This window comes from Cupressus sempervirens, chromosome 3 (assembly GCF_028749045.1).
Source record: "Cupressus sempervirens isolate cs-2001-9-10 chromosome 3, ASM2874904v1, whole genome shotgun sequence".
NCBI classification, from domain to species: Eukaryota; Viridiplantae; Streptophyta; class Pinopsida; order Cupressales; family Cupressaceae; genus Cupressus; species Cupressus sempervirens.
Genome location: NC_143120.1, coordinates 468497041 through 468519327, shown reverse-complemented (window position 1 = coordinate 468519327; position 22287 = coordinate 468497041). Strand labels below are relative to the sequence as shown.

Sequence of the window (22287 nt, the reverse complement as noted above, 5' to 3'; positions counted from 1 at the left end):
ATGATAATCATCATTTGATCCTAAGTGGTATTTGTGGACTAACCTAGGTTTTTTAGAAGCATTCCTAGAGTGATTTCGGTTTTGAATTCCATGATATGTAGATTTTAATTTCCATAGTAATTTCATTGATGGTGTTTTCAATTGCTAGTTATGAAATTTCCGTTTAATTGATTATAACCGTTAATCTCATTCACATGAACGTAACTAATATAACTACCTTCCTATGAAAATGAAGTAATAACTGTATTGTCTTTGATATGTTAGTTTTTATTTAAGACCCAGGAAATCTGGTTGTTACACATCTTAAGTGCATCTTTGATCTCGATAAATGAATCCATTGATTTTGTCCCAAACAACAAGTTGTCCTTTCTTGAGCACCTTGAAAAAAGTTTTTGACTTTTTGCAAAGTTAGAAATGAATCTCCTAACAAAATTGATATGTCCAAAGAATGGTTGGAATGCTTAGCTAAGCTATCTTGGCCTATGGGATAAGATCAATGGCTCTGACTCATTTTGGATCAGTCCTTACTCCTAGGAAATTTCCTTCTTCGACTCTCAATATACACTCTTAGGATTCAAAGAAATCCCACACTCCAAACTGTAATGTGCCAATAGTGGTTATGGCTTGTTTTAGTACATGCGGACCCTTGACACCACTTGTACGGCCCATATCTCCATACAGTCCCTTCGCTTCACTTGTACAACATTTTTTTCTACCGTAGGGCCTTCAAGCAATGCCCCTATGGTGAGATTTAATTCCAATCGAAATGGTGGACAATGGTCATGTGTCTTGCATACGGTTCCAGATTCCAGATTCCTGTCGTATGACAATGAACTTTTGCGTATGACTCTCTCCACTTTACAGATATGGTATAGGATGTCTACCCAATGTTGTAGCCCCTAGCCATATGGTGAAATGTCTGTACAATGTCATAGTAGGCCCCATATTCGTTTCACTATAATCCTCCATTCGGTACAAAAATATTAATGTTCGTGTTGTAAGAATAGTCAACTGTACAGCCACTCTAATGACTACTAAGTATGGTCCTTCCTAAGATTCTACTAGTATGGCTAGTCCAAGGTCGCATTTGGATAGAATTTATGTTATCTGTTATATGCTAGATCAAGATTTATCCATAACACATTATTTAATAAACAACGTAGTTGCAATGAATGAGACCACATAGATGAAGGAATGAATAGTCAACAAATAATATGGTATTTCCACACAAGACAGATCCTTGATTACAGTAATTGAGATTCACAGGCAGAATAGGGTGAGGAGTGACTCCCATCAAAACTACAAAGTACTTTAATAGAGAGGATCTTGCAGCTCCAAAACGGCAAACAACAAATACAAATAAAACATAAAATTCAATATACCTATAACTATGTTGAACTCAGCCTTATAAATGAGCTCTGAGAAGTTTTTCAAAGGTTTACAAATAGGCCAACACCAAATAAATTATACTAAGTAATTATGAAAAAGGACCTGAAAGATATTATTAAGTATAGGGCCATACAACAATTTATTTCAATTGAACTATTTAGTTATGGCAAGGACATTATAGTCCTCACAACCCAAGAATTACTTTTCCTCAAGAAATTGTAGACTTAGATGCTCCAAGATCTATTCGCTTTCCCATGTGGCATCTTCAATTGACAAATCCTTCCAACGAACTAGGTACTCCTTGATGGTGCACAACCTCAACTTTTTCTCCTTGATGTTGATGATCTCTACAAGTTCCAAAATGAGTTTTCCTTCTTCGTCATGGGTGGAAGTTCCTCAAAAACTGTGACACGTTGACCGACTGCCTTTTTAGGCCATGAAACATGAAAAACCTTGTGAATCTAGCTTCCCTTAGGAAGCTCCAACATGTAGGCAACTTTGCCCCCTCTTATCATATAGGGTCCATAGAATCATGACTTCAACTTCTTTTTGGACACTACTTTTCTTCAAGGAGGATTGTATGTACAATTGTAGCCAGAGGTAAACCAGATCTCCTACCTCAAAACTCCTCTCTATCTTGTGTTGATCAGTATGTCTCTTCTATTAATTTTGAGCCCTTCGTAGGATGTGCTTGAGAGACTTCAATATATCCAAATTTTCCTATAGTCAATCCTTGGCCCTCGGTACACAATTGTCGCCTAATGCAAGATCCACAAGTGATGAAGACATATATCCATAAAGTGCCTTGAAGGGTGACATACCTATTGACATGTGATAGGTAGTGTTGTAACAGTGCTCTCCTAAATGGAGCCAATGGACCCACGCATTCTGTTTCGCTGAAACATAGTTCCTAGACAGCCCTCCAGCCATTTGTTTACAATCTCTGTCTACCCATCATTTGCGAATGGTAGCTCCTACTCGGAAGTAATTTCGTTCTTGCCAGGAAAACTGATCCCACCCAAAATGTGCTGAGAAAACGGTTATTCCTATTGGTGACAATGTTCTGCAAAAGGCCATGCAAGCGGAACACCTCTTAGAAAAACAACTCAGCCACTTGAGTTGCCTGAAATCCTATGGGGATGGCGAAGAAATGAGCATAATTTGTCAAACAGTCCACTACACCACAAATGTAATTCTTTCCTTGCACTTTAGGAAGTCCAAGATGAAGTCCAACAGAATGCTCTCCCATTTTTTATAAGGTATTGTTAAAGGTTGTAGTAACCCTCAAGGCACAATACGGTCAAATTTATTCTATTGGCAAATGAAACATTCCTACATGCACAATAGGACATCATCGTTAAGGCCCTTCCATGTGAACCTTTCCCAAATTTTCCTATATGTCTTGAGGTACCTAAGGTGTCTTGCAAGAGGTGAGTCATGCACTTCCCCCAAAATCTTCTCCATCTTTGATTTGGGCACCGAATAGACTCTATCCTTGTAGTAGATTACATTGTTAGCCACTTTGTATCTGTCATCTTGTATTTGGCCATCCATCAATTTGCACACAAATATAATCTTGGAGTTCTTAACCAAAAAATGTGTCTTCTAGTCTGCCAATATCTATGACAAATGCTACATCCCAATTTTTGCTTGATTTTTAAACTACTCATATAGTCGTGCTTTTTCATGTGAATTCAGTTAATGGTTAAAACTAGTTATGATCATATGAAATAGTAAGATGATTAATCGTTAGGATTTCATGTGAAGATGACATGTTAGTTATCAGTTAAAATCAAAGTAACAAGAATCGGAATTGGATCGGAATCGGCAAGGCCAAATCGAATCATGAATCGGCCATGAATCGGAATCGAATTGGCCACTAATTGGCAAATTAAAAAAACCCTTGAATTTTAGTAACTTATTTCATAAACCCTTTATCGCTGATCCGATTCACTGATTCACAAAAGATTGTTTGGCTTGAATCAAATCACTGAATGGCGTGAATTGCCGCGATTCTTGGAACTATGTTTAAGATGTTATATTGCTATTTTGAAATATTGGAAAGTTGGTTATTCTTTCATGAAAAGTGAAATGGTAGTTAGCTGTTATGATTTATGATTAAAAGCTTGTTAAAGTAATTTTGAATATTTTGAAGAATATGATGTTATTGTAGAGGGTTTTCTTCTTGTAGGACTACGTCGAAGGGGGAAGCATTTCCAAGAAATGAGTTTGGCAAGGGACACCACTTTGTCTAGGAGTTGACACCACTTTGAATTTCCCAATACAAGAGAGTTATCAATTCGAACACAATGATTTTTTAATTCATAATATGATGGAGCGCTAATTTTCCAGATCTGAGCAAAGTATTACAAGCGACAGAATAGGGTGAGGGTTGAATCCCACCGAAATCGCAAGAGCCTAGTAGGGAAGATCTTTCACTTCCGAAATGGCGAACAACATAGAACTCCAACAGGAGTTTGTAATACAAAGAAGTAATCCCAAAATCGCATAGCAACAATTACCTATAAGCTGTGCTTAAATACTTGTCGGTGAAACCTTCCCGAGGGTGTACAACCATAGCTGACAACACCTACCTACAGAAACAAAAATAAAAATGGGTTTGAGATATACTAAATCAATCAGTCCATTAACAATGTTTGATTAATAGTTTATTTAATGATGAGAACATTATAGTCCTCCCGTCCCAAATTTTGCTTGTCCTCAAGCAAATGCAATGCCGGATGCTATAGAATGTGCTCGCCTTCCCACGTTGCGTCGTCTAACGATGTCTCCAGTGTACCAAATCTTCCTTCACTGTGGGGTTCTGTAGAGTCTTCTCACATACTTTGATGATCTCGGCTGGTTCCAATTCTATAGCTACTATGATGTTCTGTCCCACAACTTTCTTAAGGCAGGAGTCATGAAAAACATTATGAATACGACTCCCCTCTGGAAGTTCTAGCTCATAAGAAACTTCACCAAAGCGGCGAACTACATGATAAGGGCCATAAAATTGTGGCTTCAATTTTTCTTTCCCCTTTTCCTTCAACAAGGACTGTCGGTATGGCTGAAGTCTGAGATAGACCAAGTCACCCATTTCGAAAGTTCTCTCGATTCTATGTCTATCGGCATACATCTTTTGTTGATTCTGCGCCCCTTGTAAGTTTTCCTTCAAGCATCTTAGGATGTCCTGTCCCTCCTGAAGCTAGTCCCTCGCCCTTGATGGGCGATTGTCACCTAGTACTGTGTCGATGAATGAAAGGGGTTCATACCTGTATAGTGCTTTGAAAGGTGCCATTCTGATGTGGTAGGTGGTATTGTAACAGTATTCCCCGAGGTGCATCCATTTGACCATGCCCGTTGTGTCGAAACGTAGTTCTAAAGGTAGCCTTCTAACCACTTGTTCACAATCTCCGTCTGTCTATTTGTTTGAGGGTGGTACCTAGTACTCGGCAATAATTCTGTTCCTACCAATCGAAACAGTTCTTTCTAGAAGATACAGATAAATTGTTCATCCCGATCACTTTAACAATGTTTCGAGGTCACCCGTGTAGGTGAAAAACTTCTTTGAAAAATAGATCGGCTACTTGTGCGGCTTGAAAATCTGAGGGGATGGCGAAGAAATGTGCAAACTTCATCAGTCTGTCAACTATCACAAAGATACAGTCCTTCCCATTCACCTTAGGGAGTCTAGTAATGAAGTCCATTGAGATAATTTCCCACTGCTATTTTGGTATAGGCAGAGGTTGCAGTAACTCGACGGGTAGAGTATGTTTGATTTGTTTTTCTGGCAGACTACAAACTCTCTTATATACTGCAATACGTCTCCTTTAAAATCTTTCCATAAAAAACTCTCCCTGAGTTGTTTGTAAGTTTTGAGGAAGCCTAGGTGCCTAGCCAAGGGTGAATCATGACCTCCTTCAAGATTTTTTGCTTTAGTTTGGATTCAGGCACTAAGTATATCCGATTCTTATAGTAGATGATGTCATTCACCACTTTGTACTGATCATCCTGAGTATTGCCATCCATTAGCTCACAGGAAAATGTGTTTTTGGAATATTCCACCAACAAATGTGCTGCTGAGTCAGTATGCAAATAGTGGGTTTCTTGGACAAAGCGTATGCAACCACAGTGTTCTTTCCCTTCACATATTCAATGTCAAAATAAAAAACTTGAACCTTTCTTACCCATTTTTGTTGCCTTTTGTTCAAGTCTTGTTGCTCTACAAAATATCTCGAGCTATTATGATTAGTACAGACGACAAACTTGGCACCCACCAGATACTATCGGAACTTGGTTAGGGCATGAATGATGGCTTACATTTCTTTGTCATAAATGGAATATAGAAACTCTGCTTGTGAAAGTTTCCACCTCTCGTAGGCTATGGGGTGTCAATCTTTCATCAGTACCACACCAATGCCTTCTCCATATGCGTCACACTCCAGAATGAATGGTTGAGTGAAGTCAGGTAAGGGACAAGTGCTCATTACTTCTTTCAACTTATCAAAAATGCGTTGCGCCCTTTCATTCCACTAGAATGAACCCTTTTTTGTCAGATCTGTTAATGGTGTGTTGAGCTGAGAGAATCCTTTTACAAACCTCTGATAAGAACTACACAGTCCAAAAAACACTCACAACTTAGAGAGCGATTTTTGGGGTGGGGCAATTAAGGATAGCCTAAATCTTCTCCCGATGAACCTATACTTCATATTTATTGAAAACATGCCCCAAGTACAATATTTTTGTCATACCGAATTCACACTTGGATTGCTTGGCGAACAAAGACTGAGCCCTCATGATGCCTAAGACTTCATTCATGTGCTTAAGGTGCTCTTGCCATGTCTTGCTATAAATAAGGATATCATTGAAGAATACCAGTAAGTACTTATGCAATTGTTTGTGGAAGATGCGATTCATGCATGATTGGAATGTAGCAGGTGCATTCGTTAATCCGAATGACATGACTAGGAACTCATAATATTCGTAGTGACAACAGAAAGCCGTCTTCTCCACGCCTTCTTCCCTCATGCAGATCTGATAGTAGTCAGAGCGGAGATCTATTTTAAAAAAATAGACCGCACCAAGTAATTTGTCCAAGAATTTATCGATCCTAGGAATAGGATATCTATTTTTTATCACCTTTTTGTTCAACACATGGTAGTCCACACACATGCGCATCGTCTCGTCCTTTTTAACCAATACTACTAATGATGCAAAAGGGCTAGAACTGAGACAAATCCATCCTTTCTTAAGCAGTTTTTGAATCGTCTTTTTGATCTCATCTTTGAATTTCTTGGGATGGCAGTAGGGTGTGGCTATGACTAGCTTGGCACCTACTTCCAACTCGATAGTATGTTCAAACCCACAATGGGGAGGTATGCTAGGAGGAATGTCCATAAAAACTTCATCATGAGCACTCAAGATATTCTAAAGATCGTCATTCTGGTGAGGTGTCCATTGTCCTTTTACGGGCAAAACAAAATAGTGTGTAGCCCAACAATGTCATCATGCTAAAAGATCGCCTCATCCGATGTGCTCAAACTTCCTTCGTTACCTCATTGGCCATTCTGCAGAGAACAACCTTCTTCCCGTTGACACCAAAAGTGAAGTCCATTCGTTTGAAGCTCTGAGTATACTCATCAAGTGTCTCCATTCACTGTATGTCCAGAATAATCTCCCTATCATCTAGGTCGACTATAAAGAAATCCTTTGTCACAGTGTGGTTAGCCATTTTGATACTTAGTTGGGGAACAAGGTGTGTATATCGCAGAAGGGATCCTCCGATGACCTTGACCTAGAATTCTGCATGTGTCTCAGTAGGTAGACCTCTTCGTTTTAACAAAGATGAGTTTATGAAGTTTAGAGCTGCTTCGCTATTGAGCATCACCATGACCCTTTGTCCTTGAAGGGTTCCCCGTACACGAAACACCGTGCACCTTGGGCTCCCAGCTAAGACGATAGTTCCTCTGCGCCATACGAATGCTCCAATTCTCTCTGTACGGTTCAAACTAACCATTTTGGTGTCTTTGTGGGAATGGTTGTCTTTGGAGGGTAGATCTTCGTGTTCGTCTTCATCATTGGACATGACTTCAATGTAGTGAATTTTTCCTTTCTCGAGGCATCTGTACCCAGGTTCTCATGGTCCCTTGTAGTTGAAACATAGTTTCTTCCTTCGGATCTCCTATTTGGTAGCTTCGTCCAACAATGACTTCTTCGGCATAGGTTTATTATCTTTGACCCTTAGAAACACTGACGGGTACCCTCGAGAGGATGACATCGATGATGATGCCATACTTCGAGCCTTCTTGATGGCCTCCAACACGGTGGTAGAATTGAAACTCCTATGCCCTCACCTCAGGGCATGCATTGTGTTGCACCTTATCTAGGATGCACCTTATCCAACACTTTGAATGTACCTTATGGAGCACCCAGAATGCACAAGCAAGTAAAGAGCACTCCGACATTAAGAATGAGCCTTATTTGGCACTTAGAAGGCACCAACAGGAAGAAAGGTGCAAGTTTCTACGGAGATAACATCTCCTAATGAATCCATGTTGAAAATTTCAAGAAAGGAGGTGCGGGTCAAAAGTTACGACCCTCGGAAGTTCTTGAATCAACTTCCCAATCTTATAAGCTTTTATCCATTATAAGAACAAATTATTATTAGATCAACGGTTTCAGCCATATGGAGATTACTCTACTGAGGATTGTCATTTTAACATCGTCTCCGTCATCTAGAGTGCGCCTTATCTAGCACTCAGAACGTACCTTACAGAGCATTGAGAATGAAAGGGCGAGTAGAAAGCACTTCGACATTAAGAATGCAACTCGTCTGGGACTCGGAGGCGCCAGTAGGAAGAAAGACGCAAGTTCCTATCCAGGAGTTGGAATGGGTCATTGACTTTTTGCTATTGCAAGGCTGGGAGAACATCTCCTTGATGCCTAGGAGACGAGAAGTAGGCTTAGGGCACAATATTCTTTCCAGACTTTTCTTGAAATCTTTAGGGTTTTAGCATTTCTTTGATCGTAGTTTTGTTAGTTCCACAACATTTCGTGTGGTGTGCCATTTTTCATTGCACGTAAATACGCTATGAAAATATGAAGTAAGCAACTATAATTTCAAGGGGTTTGAGGTAAAAAAAGCATGCATATCTTGCCTCAATTCGGCCATGGATTGGATAGAGTTACCCTATTTAGGTTTTCAGACATTTGTTTGAATTCTTGGGTCAATTGAGATTTTATTGTATAGAGAAATTTTTAAGTTTTAAACGTTAAAATTCATGACAACATTTCTGTTAAATTATAGCTTCTGCTTCAATTTTAAAAACAATCCTACCAAAGTCAGTTTCTGATTCAAATCATTTTGTTAATGTGATATTAGTTCTTGTGCTCTCAATCTCAATTAGTTGCACGTTCATTTTCTTTTTCTTTGTAATACATAAATGTTTGAACTTTGATGTGTAAGTATTGAGCATCCCTATCTCAAAGGAGTACCCTCGAGCAAAAATGTGTTAAATGTTTGACAAGAATTGAACCCTTTTACCTAACCCTTCAATTGTTTTGTTAGTCCATCCATGAAAAGCACTATATGTCTTCTTTCGGATACTTTCGTGACCAAAACAGAGAGTTTCTAAAATTTCGTAATGTACTAGTCAATTGATCTAGTATGCTTCGGTTGTGCCAAAGTTTTGAAATTAAGTTCTGGATCTTTACCATCAAATCGATCTATCAATCTCTCAGTGAATTCCACAGGGGTATTTATTTGGTCATGCCTTAGTGTGATGGTGTCGTGATGCCACCATTCATGTGCTACTCCCTCCAAGTGTAATGTCGCAAATTTAATTGCTTCTTCTTCTGGCATAGGATTAAGTTAGAAGTAAGTATCGGCCTTCAGTACCCATGCTTACACAGATATGGATCCAGATTTGTCAATGGAGACAAATTTACTTTACTCAACTTCCTTCTGAGATCATTGTTAAAATATCCTCGGTTTTCGCCTCCCAAATATCTCATTCTCAGATTTGCATAGTCTTTGTAGGATATATCTTCCTCAAAATTCGCATTCTTCTAGTCTTCTCACAATTGTTCTTGAACTTCCTCAAAGGTTGTCCGCTTCCCTCCGTGTGGTGCCTTCGTTCGTGGGGGAAAAGATGACATGAAAGGTCGAGAGTGTGTTGGATGAGGGTTTGGTTTACTCGACATCGAGTTTGCGCTGTGACCATTTTGTTCACCGAATATTTTATTGTCTGCCAATTTCTTGAGAGTTTCTTCCATGAGTCGTTGAGTATCATTGATCTGTGCTTGATTCCTCACAAGTTCTCTTAGTAGCGCCACAAGTTAGGCAACCACGGGTTCTGGTTTTTTCGCCATTCTATCAACCAAATGGGATCTTCTTCTCTTTCGGCTATAAACTCTCATTCACTATTCACAGGCTGGTAGGATTGAAGCTTTGATACCACTATAATGTTTCGATGTCCAACCCACCCTTAGAAACAGGTTTGTCTGTGTGTGTACTTGTTGAATGCCCGAATCCACATCACCAAACTTGCATAGGGAAAACCTAGATAGGCTATACGGTATTTGGAAGGGTTGCTGTTGAGGCCATAGGTTGAAACTGAGAGGCCGTCCTTTAATTGAAAGGCCATATGGTATGTCATTAGGGTGACAGGTAGGCCGTACGGTATACTGGTAGGCATACAATAGACTTGGTAGTTGTATGGTTAAATTGGGAGGCCATACGGTTTGCTGGAAGTTGATGCCAGGAAGAGGCCGTACAAGGTGACATAAGGATCTGGGGTGTACAGAAGTTGCAGACAAATGGAGAAAAGGGTGTACGGATGGTGTGACCACAGAGAGATTTTAATGCAGATAAAGAAAGAGATTGAATTTCCCAATACAAGAGAGTTGATCAATTTGAACACAATGATTTCTTCAATTTGCAATATGATAGAGCTCTGATTTGCCAGATCCGAGCAAAGTATTACAAGCAACAGAATAGGGTGAGGGTTGAATCCCACCAAAATTGTGAGAGCCAAGTAGGGAAGATCTTTCACTTCCAATATGGCGAACAACAGAGAACTCCAATAGGAATTCGCAATACGAAGAAATAAACCCAATATCACATACCAACAACTACCTACAAGCCGTGCTTAAATACCCGTCGGGGAAACCTTCCTGAGGGTGTACAATGTTAGCCGATGGCAACATGTACCTACGGAAACAAAAATAAAAATGGGTCCGAGATATACTAAATCAATCGGCCCATTAATCATGTTTGATTAATAATTTATTTTATGATAGGAACATTACACCCTACTGGTTGCAAACTTGTGGCCTTGTTTTCTTCCATTCTCTCTTTTCCTATAACACCTTTGAGGGCAGAATATAAAATATAAGTATAAAAAAGAAGACATACTTTTTAATTTTTTTAATTTTTTTTGCATGTACAACTGGTTGTTGCCACCAATTGGGTCATAGACCATGGATCCAATAGGTCATGATATGACCCACTAACTTGGCATGTAATGCGGGTCATGGGTCATGACCCGATTGGTCATGGTGGCAAGTCATATAAACTCACCCAGGCCAGCTCAACTTGCTGACTTGGACTACCTGCATGAACCGCGGCGAGTCCTAGGACTTAACTTGAAATTCACCTTATAATTAATATATTTAATTAGTAAGTTATTTTTCACATCTAGTCAACTTGCAAAAAATACAAAGAAATAGTCGGAAGAGAGTTATAACTATGCCAACATGGTCAAAAGCTCAGTAGAAATCCAATCTAACAAAAAATGACTCTTTCCAAAAATAGAATATCCCCCTAAGCATTTTGGAATGTATCAGAAATGGGAGCATTTTCCTGGAAAAGCATCGACGAACTCATCTTGTTTTGTGAATGCAACACCAATAACTAAACTCCATTCTAACAAGAATGGCACTCTCAAAGAAAGTTAGAGCTCAACTCCTGAGAATGTTGGAAAGGTTACAAAAAAGAGACATCATATATAATTGGATCCTGATTACAATCTCACGATATGACTTGCTGTGGAAAATATCTTCTACTTATCAACATTATACATGTTCACTAATCTCTTAGAATGAAAGCATAAGTTTTGGTGATATATTTATTTTTTAAATTGTTTTCACTAAGATTAGTTATTCAACTGAATGGATGGCTCATTAGAGACATGGTGTAATTACTAATTTTGGAAGCTACATTTCTTTGGGTAGACCAAGAAATTCTTAAATACTCTGCCTTGTTCTGACATTTCTTGGGTTATTGATTGACAAAGTAATGTTAATTAAAAAAAAAGCCCAAAAAGGATATGAACCAATCTCATGGCTCTTTCTTAATGTTGATATCTATATGTATGTATGTATTCATGTCTCCATATATGTATCTATGGATGAATTGATGTATGCATGTATGTAACATAGAGAATATAGATGTGATTACCATTTGGATTTTGGGTTCTATTTGATGAATATCCTCATTTGTTTCAGGTTAGAGACAGGGCTCTGAAGGACTCAGAGCACATTGAGACAAAGTTTACTGCATTACAAGCTTCTTTCTCCCCCTCAAGCTTTCTAAGGTAAAATTTAAAAAAATGCATTATTACATTTCATTTAATTTATTGATAGTAACTTGCATTCTTTGTCCTACAATGTTATTCATTCTTATTGGAAAAATTCTTAATATATCTCATTATATATGATTTACTGAGGATCTGTGTTATTCTTTTCCTATTGATGAAGGCAAACATGGATAGCATTTTCTCATTCTTGTGCAAAGCAAACATATTACCTCATTGCCATTTACATTGATGAAGGCAAGTTGAACATCATAAATGTTCTATGAAATTAGTTCAGAGAAGATGCATTTTTCCGCAGGCATATAATATCTCCTTTCAAGAGAAAGCTTTTGTGAGAAAAGTATTGTGTTACTTTAAAAATTGTACAGTATTATACATCTAATGGCTCTGTAATGCCCCTACTCAGGTAGCATTAATAACAAAAAAGCCGCCCAGGCAGCATTGATGACAAATAACAGAAACTAGTCTTATTCATTAGACATTACAATCTCTGAAGGCAGTGATTTCTCCTTTCATTCAACTTTGGGCAGATTGAATTTTTTGAATTCCCTTTTTACTTGATGCCATGCCACCCTCCATCATGTACGAGAAGTACAAGAGCCCATAACAAGGTAGTGACTCACTTTGGAAGATTAATGAGCAGTCAATGCAATATTTAAAGCAGCTATCAGTATATTGAGGGATAACAACTATGTATTAAGATTAAACAGTGATCCAAAATGGCAATGATAGTAATTAATTAAGAACTGACAACAGTGATTAAGGCAGCAAATTTTAAGAAGTTACGATTTGCTTAGAGAACCATGAAGGGGCATGTGGATGCGATATCATTCCTTCAGGAGAAAGGGTGCCACCTAAGGGTCACTAGCATTCAGCAAGATTGAGAGATATTTAAGAGCAGAAAGGCATCATTCAAGGGTTATGAAGTCAGGAAGAGAACAATCAAGCTTTCCAAGAAATGTCAATCCTCTTCGGAGCGGGCAGTGCCCAGTAATAAAGAGATAGATCGAATCATTTAAGAGAAAGAAGCATCGAAGAACATTAAGAGAGATTCAGTTATATATAGAGCAGCACAGGAAAATACAGATTCTGATCAGAGAAGACAATTGTGGGCAGAAGAGCACACCAAGACCAGATTCAGTGTCATTACACCAAACAGTCAAGTAATCGTTAGGGAGGAGAATATCCACAGATTGAAACACCTACAGCTGTCATCCAAATCAGGCAAAGATCACTGTGAACAGAAAATAAAAACTAGCGACCAGACCTGTAATAGATCAGATTCCAATATCTTGTACCAAACAACTAATAGCATTAATAACCATCGTTGTGGGAGAATTACAGGGGAAATTTAGAAGGGGCCATTATCAGAGACCATTCTGCCATTCAGAGGGACAGAAGATAGTTGATGCAAACCAGCCAAAGGGCTTTGGAAAGGGAAAGGAAGAAGTTTACATTCACTAATAACACCATAACTGAACAAATAGGCAACTAATTAAAGGTCTTCATGGAGCATACCACTCAAGCTCTTAGAGAGCAAAATGAAAGAATGACCCAACTTCTCCTCCAAGCCTTCCAAAACATGAATAACAGTAGTTCTAGATCCAACCAGACTAATGTGCAGGATACCAACTCCAATTTCTCTGAAAATAAAAACTCAACAATAGTATCAACCCCTAGACAAAGAAGACCTATTTTTCTGCATAGGAAAGAACTCATGGTCGATGAAGAAGTAAATAATCCAACCTTTGATAATCTGGAAGAACTTGCGGAAGTATACTCAATATCAGATCCCAAAGTTAGGAGTGATTTCTTCTTTAGGGATTATTGTGATGCAAAAACAAGATTTGTCCCAAAAAGGAGAAGAGGGCAACCTGACAAAGATTAAAAGAAAAGGTAAGTGAAATGACCGTTACCAATTTTGACGGATTTGGGAAATCTACAGCATGTTCTTGGATCCAAAAGCTTGATTCCTACCTTTCACTAGGCTCCACAAAGGAAGGAAACATGGAACTACCAGAGGTTTCTCAAAGAAGACTGACATATCTACTTTGTTGAAGGATTAAAAGAAACTATCTAAGGCGTGGTAAGTGTCATCAATCCTACATCATGGAAGGATATCCAAAAGGCATTAAAACTAGACAGCACACCTACATTGGAGATATATGATACAAAGAATAAATTTTCTAACATTCATACCAAACTTCTATACAAAAAATATGATCAGTAGAAACCTTATTCCCCTCTATTATACAATGAATGGAAGGAGATCATAAACAAACGACCGTGATTCTGATGTGAGGAAACATGGGAACTATTGTCATGAAGAAAAAATTAAAAGACGATGATGATAAGAAGCCCTGCTGGTTCCCATTCTGTCATATCTCCATTTTGAGATTGAATTTTAATAATATTTAGATAATACAATGTTAGTAAATAAATAATGATAATAATTTTATATTAAAACTAATACTAAAATATAAACATAGGAAATAATTATTATTTAATCTATATTATCAATGAAATAATATTTAGTATGATATTTTAAATAATTAAAAAATAATAAAATCAAAATGAATAAATAAAGAAACTAAATTAATTACAAGAGACAATATTGTAGAATGTTCAACATTCTAAATAGAATTTAATAATAAATATTAATAAACACAAATAAGTAAGTAAATAAATAATATAACATAGAATAATATAAATTAATTAAATCCAATGAAAAGTCAAGAGATGCCTAATAAATAGACATAACACCTTAAAATTAAGATATCAAAGGGACAAAAGTTTATTTTAGAGAGAGAAAAAGGAGGAGAAGATAGTACTTCAAAAAGTTAAAATGAAAGAGGAAAGTAATATGAATAGAATAAGGAAGTTTCTTTCTAAAAAGGTATCAATGATATTGAAAGAATGTGAACCATTGAAAGGGTCATAAATATGAATAGTTGCGACTCTTCAAAAATGTTGTAATTATGAAGTATTGAGATTTTTCGAAAGGATTTTAATTATGAAGTGTTGTGACTTTTCGAAAGGATTATAACCATGAAGTGTTGTGACTTTTCGAAGGATTTGTATTATGAAAGGTTGTGACTCTTGGAAAAGAAGAAACAAAAATGTGTATTTTATCCTTTCCTTATAATTAGAAAAAGAAGAATTTCAAAAAGTAAATATAGAGTTGAGATAATCTAGAAGGACTAATTCATTGAAAGGTTGACTAATGATAGAGCCACATGGACCAAGCAAAGAAGAAGGTAAGAAAGGTATGTTTATGGATTATATTTATTTAATTAAGTTTATAAATTTATTTATATTAATGAATCATAATTATAAATAATTTATGCATATACATATGTATATGTAAAGATGCAATTCAAAATGGATAATACACGACTTAATGAATAATGGTTTAAGGCCAAGAGAGTCCCTTTTTAGGGAAGAGAGTGATCTTAATATGGTTAATAGCTTATGATCAAGAGAGTCGCTTTGGGAAGAGAGTGATCTTAATGTGGTTAATAGCTTAAGATCAAGAGAGTCCCTTTGAGAGGAGAGTGATCTTAATATGGTTATAAGGTTAGAGTATTTTGTAGATGTTAACATGTGCATATGTGTCAGGGGCCTTGGATAGGAAATGCCTCTTCTAGGGAGGACATTAAAGGGAGCACTTCATAGAAGATGGAGAAGTAACCAGGGATCTAAGAATTCTCAAGAAGGTTATTGATCTCGATGTGGAGACGTCGTTAAGGTTGGGTTAGGATAAAGGGTAGAATAGTGAAATATATTTTATTATTGTATAAATTCTTCTAACATTGGTTTTGCAGGTATTATTGTGCTTGCGAGTAGGGACATTACAATGGTATCAGAGCATGATCTTGCCATCCTATAGGCTTAAAAAGGATGTAGAAAAATAATTTGTATGGAAGACTAATGTAGAAATTTAATGAATATTAGAAAGGATTGAAACATATCCATGATAGCAACATAAGAATTTTGACAAGAAGAAATATATATTTCAACTCTATAGAAGAAATTATCTAATTGCTTGAGGACAAGCAAGTTGAAGAAGGGTGGACTATCATATCCCCATTTTGAGATAGAATTTTAATAATAATTAGATAATACAATATTAGTAAATAAATAATGATAATAATGTTATATTAAAACTAATACTAAAATATAAACATAGGAAACAACTATTATTTAATCTATATTATCAATTAAATAATATTTAGTATGATATTTTAAATAATTAAAAAATAATAAAATCAAAATGAATAAATAAAGAAACTAAACTAAATACTAGAGACAATATTGTAGAAAGTATGTTAACTTTCTAAATAGAATAATATAATAAATAATAATAAACACAAATAAGTAATTAAATAAATAATATAACATAGAATAATATAAATTAACTAAATCTAATGAAAAGTCGAGAGATATTTAACAAATAGACATGACTCCTTAAAATTAAGATATAAAAGGGACAAGAGTATTTTAGAGAGAGAAAAAGGAGAAGATACGAGTTCAAAAAGGAAAAATGAAAGAGGAAAGTAATATGAATAAAATAAGTTACTTTTTGAAAAGGTTTCGATGATATTGAAAGAATGCGAACCTTCGAAAGGGTCATAATTATGAATAGTTGCGACTCTTCAAAAATGTTATAATTGTCAAGAAACCATAAACACGTGGATAACCAGCGTGTTAACCCCAAACTACTCGGCGAATGAAGGACCGAATCATTCGGTCAATTCAATAATCACTTGGCAAAAACACAAATCAAGGGTAAGCCGAGTAAATCTTAACACCCGGCAAAGTAGCGTGTTAACCCACATGAAAATCACAAATAGTATACCAGAAATAACGCACCAGAAAGAACAAAGATGCTTTTCTGTTTTGTCAATGACCAAACGCACAACGGAATAAACAAGAAGGGAGATGTAACAAACAAATTTTCATTACCAATTTAAACTCCTAATGATCTGATTTTATAAGTAACTGATTCCATTCCACATGACAACAACTTCTACTAACCGAATATAACTATGATAATAATAACTGTTTCTAATCTAATTGTATTTCATGTTCAGCTGATATAACGAGAATTAAAAAAGAATTATATATACATTTCTAACTATTTAACCATTTCTAACTAATAACATATTCAGCTAAGAAATTAAAGTAATGTCTAACTTTCTTAACTGAATTATATCAATTGAAATAAACATTTATTCAATGTAAATGGCTATATTTACTTTGTCTGAAAACTAAACTGTCTAATCATTCCTACTAAAGGATTAAAGTAAAAGTGTAGAAGAAACATACAATAAGAACAGAAGAATTCTTTATCTTGTTGTTCAAGCTTTGGCATTGGTGAGAGGAGAAGCATTGACATAGGCTTAACCTCCCAACCTCAAACCATACTTATCCCCACACATCCTAACTTATTAGAATGACCCTCCCTACCTCAAGATCGGGCTTCGGATGTTCTTTAGTCCAGCCATTCGAGCTTCCGGGTGGTTTGAGTGCCCCATCAGTTATACCTATATAATTGACATCTACGGACAAACAAGTGATATCAAGATTGACACATATGCCTATAAACTACCTTGGCCAAGGATTTCAGTTGGGTTCATGGACCCAATCACCACCACTCAACTTGACAACAGATTCCATTATCGGGACATGCATGAGCTATTTATTATTCATTATTCAAATCTGATTTCATTATTGATTCTTGCAAGTTTATTCCACCTCTTCACCATTCTATGGCTTCTATGCCGGGTGAATCCTAGGTGTTTGAAAGATTAAAATCATTCTATTATTAGTTACAGCTCTTCACCATTCCATGGCTTCTTTGCTGGTGAATTTCTCGGTGTTTTGTATGATTATAAGCATTTTGATATTATTGATACACCTCTTCACCATTTCATGGCTTCTTGCCGGTGAATTCCTCGGTGTTCTGAATCCATGAGAATTCTGTTCATTGTTTTGAAGATTATGACAACATGTTTATTGATATCGATTTCAATACTCATTATAGCTACATTTCGATTTCATAAAGATGATTACGAATTTATAGAGATAAAACTATAAGGTCTCAATGATTCAAAGAATTGGCATAAGACCATCGACAAGGTATAAGTATGTTAGATGCATTCGATTTGCTACTTAATGAAGGTAGACTTATGATATTCAATTACATGAAAAGTTTCATTCACAGTCCTAGTAATCTATGAGCGATTGCAGTTAGACCTTTACTCCAATAAGGAAGGCAAAAATCGATTACATATGTTTCTAGTTAATACAACTAGCATTGTAAAAGTCGATTGTAGTAGATCTTATATTCATGGAAGAAGGAATAATATGGAAACTATAAAGCATATAAATCATGACTTGTATTTGGCCTGATGTCAGTCGGGATGCAGCTCCTCCCATCCTTGGCCAGTACTCTTGTAGGGCAATTCTTTTCAGTGCTAGCTTGGTCTCTTGATGAAATAACCAATAGATTTGTGCATTACTGACTGAGCAAATAGAACTTAAACAGTTCGGCTGGGGATGAGTATCACGACTTAGAAGGATTAATATGGCTTAGAGGAGAAATGTAACAAACAAGGAGGGAATGAAATGCTTGGTCGACTCACGACTCTCTTAAAGACTTAGGCAGGACTCCTTAGCTTCTTTTGGTTTCCAAGATGACCATTCAAATTCAAACATTAATTCGATTTGTAAAGAAGAGAAATAAAGAGGGAAAAGAATTAAGGAGTCGAAGAGTTATAAACTTTATTTTAGTATTATAATACATTCTTATGTACGTTCACATAAGTATATTGATGAAGTGACATCATTAGACTAACTTATAATTTATTGGTGCCATTTCATTTTTATATTTATGTGTTCGTATGCAAGTGTTTATTATAATGATAAGATAAAATTTAATAAACAATCTCTAAAGGTAAGCATAATATTTTAATTTAAATTATTTTATGTTTTTATTATATTGTTTCCTTAATAGCTCATGTCGCCTTATAATGTAACTTGTGGACGAGTCTTCGTATCCTTTCCAAGGAAGTCTTAGGTCATACTTGTCGATCCTGATGATTGAGCCAAATGAACATCCCATTCCGATGATCCCGTTTAGCAATGCTTCCCCTCTCTTCAATCTTCTCCTACAATCACCCATGTAAAACATTCTCACCAAAACATTAATTTCGTAATATATTCAAAACAAAATATATTGATCAGTAATTCAAATCAAAAAACTGCTAATCATCTAATAATAGTTATAGGTTACCGATCATTTCATCAACGTATATAAGTAAATAACTCATTTCACATGACCAGGAAAATAAATAATACATTAAACCAACAGTTATGATCAAATTAAAATTTAGGGCAAAACTTGGGATGTAACAGGAGACAACACAAATGCAATAGGCTGGAAATATGCAAGATTGATTGCTTGCTTTCTATTAACCGGAAATGAACTATTATAGATTTGGAATGTGAGAACTACAACTAACTACAACTGAAAATAAACTTGCAGCAAGTATGGCTGCATACAAATACGCTTGGAGCAATCACTGCTTCAATAGGACCAAATAATGAATAATGCTGCTGCACAAAATTCCCAAAAAAACATTCTCTACTGCTGCTGTTGCTCTGTAAGACTTTGAATCACACAGAATGTCTTTATCTTATGGAATGAAAGAGCATTCCCTCCTTTTGTCATTTTGCTGCCCACATAGTTTTCGCCTCATTTTCAAAATTTAAACTCACTTACCTGCATTGAATGCATGTGACTGTTGGAGTTGCAAAATAGGGGATGCCAAGTTGGCAGGTGGGCACACGTGAGGCTCATGGGACAAAATGGAATTCATTAAATATTCCAACACTCCCCTTTTGTCCCGAGCCGACAAACAAAGGATCATTGCTGATCCAAATCCACTAAGCCAAGACTTCTTCTTAGGCACACAAAACTTGCTATGCCCAATGGCTTAGTGAAGATATCCACTAGTTGCTGCTCGGACTTGCAATATTCCATCTTAATTTCTCCATTTTCAACTAGCTCTCTAATGAAATGATATCTGATTTCTATATGCTTGCTTCTTCCATAAAAGTTTGGATTCTTTGTCAATGCTATTGAGGAAATGTCACAATAAATTGTGGTTCCATTCACTTGTTTTTCCTTCAAATTTGCCAAGATTCTTCTCAGCCAAATAGCTTGACACGCTGTTGCATTTGCTGCTATATATTCAGGCTTTGCTATAGACTGAGCAACAATTGGTTGCTTCTTGGTTGCCCATGAGATTGCACCCGAACCCATATGAAATACATATCTGAAAGTGCTCTTCCTATCATCCAAACTTCTAGCCAATCACTATCCGTATAACCAACCAGCCCAAAAACATTTTTAGCAGTATACAAAATACCAAATTCTTTGGTGCCATTCACATACCTTAGGATCCTCTTTCTCGCTTGCCAATGGGAATCCCTTCCATAAATCTGGAAATCAAACTTACTGAATGCATTATATTAGGTCGAGTTGCTGTCATATACATCAAGCTTCCAACCATACTTTTATTCAATGTTGGGTTCACGTTGTTGCTGCAATCTTCCTTGCTCAACTTCAGACCTATGGCTGTTGGTGTTGAGGCTGCCTTACTATTTTGCATTTTAAATCTCTCCAAGATCTAATTTGCATATTTTTCTTAAGAGATAAAGATACCATCATGCATTTGTTTTACTTCTATGCCTGGAAAGTACTTTAAGAGACCCAAATCTGTCATTTCAAACTCACTTTTCATGGCCTCTTTGAAATCAGCAATGAGAAAATTATCATTTCTAGTAAATATTAAATCATCAACATACAAGACAATAATTAAATTTTTAACATTAGTTGTGTTGATGTAAAGAATGGACTCACCATTGCTTTTGCTAAAGCCATTGCTCATCAAATATGAGTCAATTCTGCTATACTATGCCCATGGAGCTTGCTTCAACGCATAAATAGCTCTTTTCAACCTATACACCTTGTGTTCTTCACCCGGAACTTTATAACTAGGTGGCTGCTCCACATACACCTCTTCTTTCAACACTTCATTTAAGAAGGCAAATTTTACATCCATTTGAAATACCTTCCATTTGTGCTGGATTGTAATTGCTATGACAGCACACACGGTTTCCATTCTTGTAATTGGGGCATATGTCTTATCATAGTCTCTTCCATATTGTTGTTTGTACCCTTTGACCACTAATTGTGCCTTATGCCTATTTTTTTTCCTTTCAGCATTGCACTTGGTCCTATAGACCCATTTGACTCCAATAACTTGCTTCTTGGGAGGCAAAGCAGTTAGTTCCCATGTCTCATTTTCTTTTGCATCTATTTCCTTATCCATGGCCTTACACCATTTCTTTTCCTTCACAACTTCCTCAAAATAAATTGGATCACCATGAGAAAATAATGCAAAGTTTACACTCATCAAAGTCTTCATCATACCTTTCATCTTGGTATGTCTCCCTTAGACTACTAATCTTTCTTGGCAATAGGGAGGCGAGAGTGGGATCTGATTTTTCGCTACTGCTGCTACTGTTTTGTACATTCTATACACTAATCTAGAGCTATCTGGAGCTACTCGGAGCTAAATCTTTGACTATCATTTGTTGCTTGCCTTTCTACCTCTTTTTGTCAACAACAATCTGGAGCTGTCCAGAGCTCTTTGTATTTGTTGTTTCTTCATCTTGTTGATCACTAACTTCATCCTCTTCATCAATAATTGGCACTTTACTTGAAGTGCTTGAAGATTTATCCATCGAGCCATCCCATGACTCATTTTTAATAAACTCTACATCTCTTGAGATGATGATCTTCTTAGTGACACGATCATACAATTTGTATGCCTTTGATTCTAAACTATAACTTGTAAGGGTGCACTTCACACCCTTGTCATCCAACTTTTGCCTTTGCTCCTTTGGCATGTCTGCATATGCACACCCAAACACCCTCAAGTGCTCAATTGTCCATCTATGTCTTGCCCTTGCCTCAAGAGGAATCTTGTCACGGACTACCTTTGTTGGACACTTATTTATCAAATATACAGCTGTTGGTACAACTTCTCCCCAATATTGAGTTGGGAGTCCTTTTACTTTCATCATGCTCCTTGCCATCTCAACAATGGTTCTATTCTTCCTCTCAGCCACTCCATTTTGCTGTGGAGTATAGCTGGTTGTAAGCTCCATCTTGATGCCATTTTTCCTGCAAAAATTCACAAAAAGAATTGGAGGTATACTACCCCTCTCT

At 36.5% G+C, this 22287-nt stretch overlaps 1 protein-coding gene across 4 annotated transcripts in view; it reads left to right on the top strand.

Annotated features, from left to right (window-relative positions):
- Nucleotides 1-22287, top strand: part of LOC149567168 (trigger factor type chaperone family protein) — a 225029-nt gene that overhangs the window by 56729 nt on the left and 146013 nt on the right. For all 4 annotated transcript variants that reach the window (XM_089820353.1, XM_089820354.1, XM_089820351.1 and 1 more), the window contains exon 4: nucleotides 11896-11984. In XM_089820353.1, coding sequence (XP_089676479.1) covers nucleotides 11896-11984 — 89 coding nt within the window. The remainder of the gene's footprint in view (nucleotides 1-11895; nucleotides 11985-22287) is intronic.